Below are 10,297 nucleotides of genomic sequence, written 5' to 3' on the forward strand. Positions count from 1 at the left end.
GTGTAGGTCTGTGTCGCTTCTGCAAATATTCTCTGATTTCTTTCTTTCCACAGATTTCAAAAGAAAGCCATGATGAGGTTTTTCCATAATAGGGCTTTTGCGTTCTTGAAAGGGTGGTACGTTAAGGCCATATCCAAAAAATCCTTTACCTCCCTAGGAAATGTGAGATGCCATCCGAATATATTAAGAATCGTTGTCCAGAAATTTTGAGTGTATGTGCATTGCATAAACAAGTGACTTTGTGATTCGTTTGCTTTCTTGCATAGTGGACACCAATTTGGAGAGAGAGTGATGTAAGGCATTCTTTTTTGAAGATTTTCACTTGTGCTGATGGCTTTATGCGCTATTTCCCAAAGGAAGAACTTCACCTTTTTAGGTTGATGTCCTTTCCATATTGTCTTTGCTAGCGTGGGATTTATTGCTTCTACTTTTTCCCCCATGTCCATCATCAAGGATTTTGTAGAAAAGACCCCGTCAGCGCTGGGGAGCCAAGTTAGTGAGTCTTCTTTGTTTGACAATACCACAGGGGCAAGGTCAAGGCTTAATTCGGCCCACTCTGTTGCTTCATTATCCTTTAGATTCCTACCAAGCTTCAAGTCCCAAAATTTGTTGACAACATTCCACATTTCTTTAATCGTGGCTTTTTTGTGGTGAGAAAGCCTGTACAAAAGTGGATACTTCAAAGCTAGCGTGGTGTTTTCAATCCATGGGTTGGTCCAAAATGATGTGCTTCCCCCATTCCCCACCTTATGGCGAGTTCGGTGGGTGATGAGATTTTGATGATTCTTTATGTACTTCCAAGGCCCTTTTGTAGAAGATGGAGGGAGGTGATCTTTGTTTGATGTAGGAGTATATTTAGCCTTTATAAGATTTCGCCATAAGGCCTTTTCTTCGTGATGATATCTCCATATCCATTTGGCGAGGAGAGCTGTGTTCTTCTTCCTTATCGAGAGAAGACCGAGACCTCCTTTTCTGTTGGGAGGTTTATAATATTCCAACGAACAAGGTGTGCACTATCTTTCCACAAGTAATTTCTGAAAAGCCTTTCTATATCCGCGGCCACTTTTTGTGGCATTTCAAATAGAGACATATAGTAGGTAGGGAGGTTGGATAATGTGGCTTGTATTAGGGTAAGTCTTCCACCTTTTGAAGTATAACATGATGACCATGTTGACAACCTTCTTTCTATTTTCTCAATAATAATCTTCCAAAAGGAAAAGGATTTGTGATTTCCTTTTAGAGGCAATCCTAGGTACATATTTGGCCATTCTCCCTTTTTACAACCATATCTGCAAGCAAATTCTTCAATGATCTCTGTGCTAATATTGATGCCCATGATCTCTGTTTTTTGGAGATTGATATTTTGTCCAGAGAATCCTTCAAAGGTTTTTACCGTCTCAATCATGTTTTTTATGGAAGAGGCATTCACCAAATCGGAAAAGAGGATTGTGTCATCTACGAACTGAAGGTGGTTTATGCTCAAGCCTTCATTACCAATCTGAAGACCTTTGATCTGCCCTTCGTATTCTGCCTTTGTCAGTAGGTGACTGCGATAGTCCATTACCATGATGAAGAGAAAAGGGGATAGTGGGTCTCCTTGTCTCAGGCCCCGTGTGGCATAAATTTTTCCTCTCGGTCTTCCATTGATGAAAATCTATTTATATATTTGATGAAAATCTAGCTCTCATTAAAAAAAAAATCGAAAGACTACAAGAGCATCCAAAAGAACCAAACCTACAAAAGGGAGCCCTATTAGAGAAAGGGACTTCAATCAAGAAGAATAAAACCTAATCAATAGTTTCAAAAAGAATTTGACACCGGCACCCAAAGAAAAACATAGAATCTAATGAGAGATCAAAAGTCACTTGTATCCCTTTCAATTCCTCTAAAGGTTCTATTGTTCCTCACCCCCCAATGTCTCTATATTAAAGCACAAACTTTGGCTTGTTACGGAAATCCCCCCTCTTGAAAAAGTATGAGGAAGAAACTCCTTGATCATCTCCCTGTAATCTTGTGTCTTGATAACTAGAACTCAAACACATTAAAAAAATAACTCCAAACAGAACAAGCAAAAGAATATCTCCAAAGGATATCATCCAAATCTTCCTTCGCCCTCTAACAAATAATGCAACAAAACGACCCAACCAGAGAAGACGTCTTTAATGTAAGTCGATCAAAAGTGTTTACTATTACGTGAATAACTAATTCAACATTCTTTGGACTTTCTCCTTCCATAGAGAATAAAAATGAAATCACTAGAGGGAGAAGGGTCCAACAAACAATGGAAGAATGATCTAAAAGAGAGGCCCTTAGTCGAATTGGGACTCCAAAAACGAACATCCATTCTCCCCAACCTAGACTCAAACTCTCTAATCATGATAAGAGAGTTGTGATATCCACTACTTCCCTATAAGACAATGAACGACAAAAACCAAGTAAAAGAGAAGGAGAGCTCTTGGAAGGATCCAAAACATCAGCCACAAAACGGATTTTCATGAAGGACAAATGATATAAACGGAGAAACATAAAGCACATTTGTTTATCCCCCATAAAGCACATTTGTTTATCCCCCACTCACTTATCCTGCCAGAAATATGTTTCCTTCTGATCGCTCACAAAATAGTGAACAAGGTAAGGAAAAGAGAGGAGTCCATTTCATGTTTCTTTCCATAGACTCCTATAAGTGTCCTTGACCCCACTCAACGTCCACTCATAAGGATGAGGTTTATGCTTGATTGTTAAAAATCCTATATCAAAGGGTTTTGGACAAGGAGAAACCGCTAGAGCATTTGGCTAACAAGGCTTTGTTATGAGTCCTTAAATTCCCTAGTTCTAACCCAAAAGGTTTATTAAGTTTCCCACCATCTCCCAACTCACACGATGCACACTTCTATCCTCATCATCCCTTACCACAAGAAGTCCCTCATAAGCTTCTCAATATTTTTACACACAGAATAACTGGCTCTAAAAAGGAAGAAGAAATAGATAGGGAAGCCACTCAACACTGAGCGAATGAAGGTCATTCTACCACCTTTTGAGAAAGGATTCACGTCCAAAAGGCAACTCTCTTTCTCACCTTGTCCACCACAAGGTTTCAAAAAGGAAGAGTCCTTGGATTATGGCAAAGGGGAGCCCTAAGTACGATGAGGGAAACAAACCAATCTCATAACCTAAATGAGCAGACCAACTACTCACTTTCCTAGGGTCACAGTCAAACCTAGAATCTGACATTTACCTCTATTGATTTTAAGTCCCAACATGGCCTCAAAAAACGCTAAGATTGGTCTAGAAACGACTCCTCTTTCCTAGAGCAAAAGAAAATAGTATGAAGATAAGATGGGGTAACTTATCTTTCCCGACCTCAAATGCTGTTGATAATGTTACCATCAACACATTTGAAAACAATCTTACTGAGGGTATCCACAACAAGCAAGAAGAGGAAAGGAGACTAAGAACATCTTGTCTAAGGTCTCTTCTTGATGCTCTAGATCCTCCCCCTTGGCCTTCCCCACTAATGAGGATAGAGTACGTAACCGTTATATCTATTACTCAGCTTAAGGGGGAGTGTTGAAGGAATACCTACGTAATTTCATTAAATAAGAAAAGTAGTTGACCCTAATTTATCTATATTGTTACCTAGTATTTAGAGATTTTAGTTAGCCTTTATATATTATAAAAGGCACATGTATCTCATTGAAACTTAATATAAAAAACAGCAAGATAATTTAGACTTGCAACAACACCTTCAATATGACCATCGCCTTCCCCTACTTTGATCCTTATGAATTAAACTTAGCACCTTAAACTTGTGGGTTGAGTTTTGTTTTTGGTGGGAAGGATTTGATGCAGGGCCTTTCATTATGTTAGTTTTCTTAACCAGTCATGGTTGTGGTAATTTTACTCTCTTTCTTGTAATTCTTTAGGCTGATAGTTTTATGTTTGTTACAGCTATTTTTTGGCTGTTTAGTTGGTAAGCAGGCTGTTGACCGATCAGGCAAGCCCTCCATCTTGTATAGATGCAGCCTTTTTGTATGTTTTTAGGCTGATTTTTCAATTTCAACAAAATAGCTTAAACTTGGGTGCATCAGAAAATCAAGCCAATAGAACCCAGACCTTGCTAAAGAGTTTCATTAGACATACTATAGAGGTGATGCTACTCAGCAAGTGAATCAACGTGCTAGATGTCAAATTGGAAAGGGTTTTCTTTTTTTACAAGAAAAGAAGAATGTACTATAAGGGCCAAGGTCATACAATATCGCTCTCAAAACTCTATAGCCTCTTCTTAGAAATATCTAAGAGGACTGGAGGAAAAAAAAAATTTAATGTCGACTGTTTTTGGTGTAAGGCAACGAAGATCATACAACTCGTCTATCTTTCTAAGATCACTTCATGGCATCCGATAAGGAATGATAACTCGTGGTAACTTAACAATCTACTGCCGCAGAACGTATTAATCTATCACGTAGGCTTTCTTTGTTGTCGTTTGGATATTTGCCTCCTCGTGTTTCATTTTAGTCATTACATAGTCAACTTTAAAGAGATAAGCTACAACGAAATCGTCCGTGTTAACAAGAACTAAGAAAGCACAGATCAAACTACATAAGCACCCTTATTGGAATTGGCAGCAAGAAGTTGAGAAGAACATTAAGAGAAAAACGAAGTAAACCTGATGGAAAGGGCACGGTTCCAACTAATTCTCTTACTGTTAACAGCAGCAAAACTCAATCTGTTCACATCGCGAAGATTCGAACCTAAATTTTGCTTCCTGCAAGAAAATCGAAACGAAAACAAGAAACAATGGATTTCATCACACAAAAGAAAACAAAAAGAGGAATTAAACAAGTGAGTGAAGAAAGTTTACAAAGGAACTTCATGAACGGTCTTCTCGGATGGCCTTCTTCGTCTATAAACCTCTTCTACTCGCGCTTCTTCTTGGCCCTCGCTTCCTTCGCTAGCTATTAACTCGGACCACAAATCAATGCCCTTCCCACCTAGAATTTGACCCGTCCAACACAGTAAGAAACTACGCTACAAAGTATATAACGATTGGAAGGAAGATGAATGCTAGAAAGTTGAGTAGTTTCCTGTACCTGGTTTGGAATTCATGCTGTCAAGATTGGACAAAGTAGAGGGAGTGGAGAGCAGATGGTGAAATGCAGAGAAGGAGCGTTCGAATGTCCGAATGGCGGGAGCCCAATGAGCCAACTAAGGCCGGAAATGGACGTTTTTTAAGGGCAAAAAGCTGCCAAACAATAAACATAGGTTACTCTTTTTCAAGTATGTGGTATAAAAAATTTCAATTTAGTCCCTGTCTATTTTAAATTTTCAATTTAACCCCTTATCTATTAATATTTTTAATATAGTCCCTCATTTTTTGTGAATATTAAAATTAATTGAACGTGTCTTCATATATGTTCATTTTACCTGCGGGGTCGGGATGAGAATTCAGTTTAGACAGAGAATGGAAAAGGAGTGGAGAGAGATTCCTCCGCCGCTCTAAGTTCCTTTTCCTTTATGACTCTGTTGGATGATGAAAGTCCCACATCCGCTAATTTAGGGAATGATCATGGATTTATAAACAAAGAATACTCTCTCCATTCGTGCTAGACTTTTGGGGAAGCCCAAAGCAAAGCCATGAAAGTTTATGCTTAAAGTGGACAATATCATACCATTGTGGATACCTCAAATGTCGAACAAAAGACTCCAAACAGAAGAAAAAGGAGTCAAGGCTCCTCAAAAGGCACGAAGGCAGTCAAAAATGACTAAGACTCCTATCTCAAATGTCGAACAAAGGACTCCAAAAAGAACAAGAAGTCAAGGCTCCTCAATTCAGACTCAAAAGGAGTCGAGCCTTGATTAAGGGGAGGCGTGTTGTGTTCGAGGGCTAATGTAGGGAATGATCATGGGTTTATAAACAAAGAAGGCGTGCTGTGTTCGAGGGCTAATGTAGGGAATGATCATAGGTTTATAAACAAATAATACTCTCTATATTGGTGTGAGGCGTTTTGGGGAAGCAAAATTGCAAAAATTTTCTACAATTTTCTTGTCTCGCATATCTTTTTCATTGTTGGTGATCTGTCTATATCATTCTTGGTATAAGTTATTCGAACTATATTGTCTGGGAATTCATTGTTTGAATGTCTGACATTCCCCCAATTTTAGTGACACAAATGATCTGATTAGTACTTCAAGATGGTTTGCGAGCGAGCTTCATCAGCCAAGTGACATTGAGATCTAACGTCAGTTATTAGATCACTATAATCAGAAAATTTAGACAAAGTTACAAATGTTAAAGATAACAAAAAGAATTCAAACACTAACAAGCATGCTTCTTTTTTAGACGACCATTATTGATAATATACACCGGGTAGCATGAACCACACATGACCCAATCTTTCGCCCTCTTCTTTAAGAAACCGCCCTCAACATCCCACTCCACACTCATGCCATTGAGAATAAACTGAGCGCAAAGAGAAAAAAGTCCACAAAACTCCTTCTCGAAGTATGACGTCGACGAGACAAAGATACCCGACCAAACACTGTATCGAACGACACACGTTATAGAAGCAACGACCAAAGACTCCAGACACACCATGGTAGTTTAAACGATGCCCTTCTTCGTAGTATTCAACGTGGTATTATCGTCGGCGAAGAAAAGGTTGTTTTCGAACGAACTGTGATGTCGTGGGTCACTATTTCAGTGTAACGACCCGAAATCTTTTACTTAATTTAAGGTTGTCACTGTATACATATCATGAACATTGAATGTGCAAATACTTCCTTTAAACTGTTATAAAACATCATCTTAATCTTAAAACACAGTCATGGACTTACGTGAAAACACGTTTAAAACGTATAACAAAAGACTAAATAAAATAAATAAACGTTTAAATTAAAAACATCATATTCTAGCCTAAGTCTATGAAAATAAATGTGACTACCCTATGCATGTGTCATGATCTCGTGTTGCTATGTCGTCGTCAACTATAAAGAAATGTCTTGCCTTAAACTGAAATAGAAGTAGCACGTGACTTGAGTATTTAAGGAAATAATCAGTAAGTGACCCCACTATTGGGGTTAAATGCAAGAACATGTGAATACAATGATTGGACCTATCATATCGGTCTATTTTCCTATGCACTATCTTAAAGGGCAGCTTGGATGTGTCCATATACTTTACACACAGCCCATACGTACGAGTATGGACTCACCAGCCAGTTCGCACACTGCTAAGCCCCTTTCGTTGTCGGGCGAGCATGCTTTGGCAGCTCTTTATGTCGGACACCCATTAGAATTAGTAACCGTTACGGCAACATTATGTAAAACATAATGATAGTTCTCCTGCCTAGTGGTATAGGCGTTGGTACCCTCGTGATGGAATAGGGGTATCCCCCCATGCATGAGCACACATAATGCATGAGGTCCCATTATTTTTCCATTTTCAACATTATTAAATATAACCCCGCTATCGTTTTTCATTCATATCATATTATTTCTCATTTTTCAATTCTCATATCATGTAACTCTAACAAGGTTATATTTCATGTCATTTATCTTGATATCATGTCATTCATATCATGCTGTATACATACAATTTAGGAGACATAACATAACATTCCATGCTTTTAACATAACATTTCATAACGTGCGATTCATACAATAATTATTTCAACGGTCACATAAAACAATCTAAACATAATATCTGCTAGCGGAGGATCCGAGGCGCCAAACATAACATCTGGTTGTCAGCAATTACATTTTTTTTAAAGACCAACCCCAAAATTTTAAGCAATTCTAGAGATAAAAGAAAAAGAAAAAAAAAAATGTAGCTTATTTCCCACCTGTTACTTCTCATCTCTCACGGCTCCTTTTTTTAAATAACTCCAACTGGTATCACTAATTTCTGTTAAACGTAGAATACGTCATGTCTAATCTACTGATTTTCTAGTTTTTTACCATGGATCAACCAGAATATGGTGATTTCCTGGTTTGTTACCAATAGATCAAGGAGAATCAACTGATTTCCTAATTTGTTACCATGTATCCACGCCCAGCATGTAATCCTCATTGTACACATCTATAAATACATGAGGTCGTGACCCATATAAGTCACAGTGACATTCAACCTAACATGGTATTAAAGCCAAAGTTTATTCATTAACAATGTCTATCATATCTTCCTCCTCCCCATCCACCATCTCTAACATGATCTCATCTACTATGACGTCGACCTTTGGCCCAATCTCTCTCCGTCATGCTCTCACAATCTGTCTCACCAGAACAACTTCATCATATGGCGCGCTCAGCTCCTCCCCTACCTATGAAGTACGAAACTTATGGGCTACCTCAATGACACCATTGTCGCACTTGCCAAGTTGGTCCCTTCCTCAACCACTGCTGATGTTGACCTGGTCTCTAATCCGGCCTATGATCGGTGGTATGATCAGGATCAACAGGTCATAAGCAGCCTTTTCTCCTCTATGTATGAGGAGATTCTTCGCGATGTGGTTGCCGCTACTATGTCCAAGGAGGCATGGGATACCCTGCAGCGGATGTTTTCGTCGTCAACTCGTGCTCGCACTGTTCAGATCCGTGTTAAGATCAAAGGGCTAGCCACCGAGCTGGTCATCGCCAGCTCTGCCTTGCGGGATGATGACGTGATCGCGTACCTCCTCGCTGGTCTTCGTCCTGACTATGATCCCTTCGTCCCCTCGATGACTACCAAGAGTGAAGCCCTCATGCTTGTTGATGTGTTTGCACATCTAATGGCGTTTGAAGCTCGCCAACTACAACACCAGGTTGAACTTCAGTTAAATCATGGATCTTTGGCCAATTATGCTGGTCGTGGTGGTTAGCAGAAGAACCGTGGGCATGGGGATCATGGTTGTGGCCGTTCTCGAGGTGGTGCGCCCTCTCGTCCTACTGGTGATCGTCGTGACCCTTTTGCTTGTCCTTCCTGCCAGATCTGCGGCAAAGTGGGGTATACTGTCATTCGATGCTAGCATAGGATGGATGAGTCCTATCAAGATGAACCTCCTTCTACGACACTGGCGGCTACTTACTCTTACAAGATTGATCCAAATTGGTACAGCGACACAGGTGCCACTAATCATATCACCAATGACCGAATAGTCTCGCTGTGCCTGAACGCTATCATGGAGGTGAACAAGTTCAAGTCAACAATGGAGTAGGTTTGTGAATTTTGCATACTGGTCATTCTTCAATTAATACTGCTACTCGTCCTCTTGCATAGCGTAATATTTTGCATGCGCCTGAAATTTCCAAACATTTTCTTTCTGTTCATAAATTTTATCGTGATAATGACGTATTCTTTTAATACCATCCTTGGCATTTTTCTATTAAGGATCAATGGTCGAGGAAAAGGCTTCTAGATGGGAGGTGTGAGTCTGGTCTCTATCCTATTAAGCCATCAGATGTCGATGATCTCAAACACCTTAGTGAGTAAATCTACTACTCATGCTCAATGGCATGCACGTCTTGGATAGGCCTTTGTCACCTTTGGAATTGTTCATTTCAAGTAGTAAAGTCAATTTTGCATCTCAATAAAATTTTGTGTGCTAGTGAGTCACCTTTGCTAGTTTGTAATGCGTGTCAATTAGCAAAAAGTCATCAGTTACCATATAATAATTCTTTTCATAGGTCTTTGTCACCTTTGGAATTGATTTTTTCGGATGTTTGAGGTCCTGCACCTCCATATGTTGGGGGCTTTAAATATTATATCAGCTTCATTGATGATTTCAGTAAATTTTCGTGGATCTATTTGATGCATGATAGTACAGAAGCTCCACATTTACTTTTGCTGTTCCAAGCTCATGTTGAGTGCCTCCTGGATACTAAAATCATGTGTGTCCAGTCTGATTGGGGTGAGAAATATCATAAAATTCATAACACATTCTTTCGTTCCCTTGGAATTGCTCATCGTGTTTCGTGCCCTCACACACATCAACAAAATGGGTCTGCTAATCGCAAGCACCATCATATTGTTGAAAAGCCCTTCTAGCTCATGTTGATGTACCTATTAAATTTTGGGATGACGCGTTTCTTACATCCACATATCTCATCAATCGTCTTCCTACTCGTGTCATCGATAACAAATGCGCCTTAGAGCGTCTTTTTCATACCCCACCAAATTACTCCTTATTAAAAGTTTCTGGGGGTGCTTGTTGGCCTCATCTTCGCCTTTCTAATAAACACAAACTCTCTTTTTGATCCAAGGAATGTGTCTTTCTAGGGTACAGTTCTTTACATAAAGGGTATAAGTGTCTTGACACCGATT

The 10,297-nt window shown here is 39.4% G+C and overlaps 1 protein-coding gene and 1 non-coding gene across 3 annotated transcripts in view; one reads left to right on the forward strand and one right to left on the reverse strand.

Moving 5' to 3' along the window:
• The window catches only part of LOC111780003 (serine/threonine-protein kinase haspin homolog), an 11,872-nt gene extending 6,653 nt beyond the window's left edge, over positions 1-5,219 (reverse strand). Inside the window, exons 1-4 of one of the 2 annotated variants that reach the window (XM_023660238.1) lie at positions 5,155-5,219; positions 5,091-5,124; positions 4,862-4,991; positions 4,667-4,765 (exon numbers count right to left, since the gene is read on the reverse strand). In XM_023660238.1, the coding sequence (XP_023516006.1) occupies positions 4,667-4,765; positions 4,862-4,991; positions 5,091-5,106 (245 nt within the window). In that variant the 5' untranslated portion in view covers positions 5,107-5,124; positions 5,155-5,219. Of the gene's footprint in view, positions 1-4,666; positions 4,766-4,861; positions 4,992-5,090 lie in introns of both variants that reach the window. The other variant, XM_023660235.1, reaches the window with a different exon arrangement.
• A 3,420-nt stretch (positions 5,220-8,639) lies between these two features.
• LOC111780757 lies at positions 8,640-8,779 on the forward strand. Its single transcript, XR_002812901.1, has one exon. It is a non-coding gene; the product is annotated as a small nucleolar RNA Z247 (small nucleolar RNA).
• The last annotated feature ends 1,518 nt before the right edge of the window (positions 8,780-10,297 follow it).

Source organism: Cucurbita pepo, chromosome LG18, assembly GCF_002806865.2.
Source record: "Cucurbita pepo subsp. pepo cultivar mu-cu-16 chromosome LG18, ASM280686v2, whole genome shotgun sequence".
Taxonomy (NCBI): domain Eukaryota; kingdom Viridiplantae; phylum Streptophyta; class Magnoliopsida; order Cucurbitales; family Cucurbitaceae; genus Cucurbita; species Cucurbita pepo.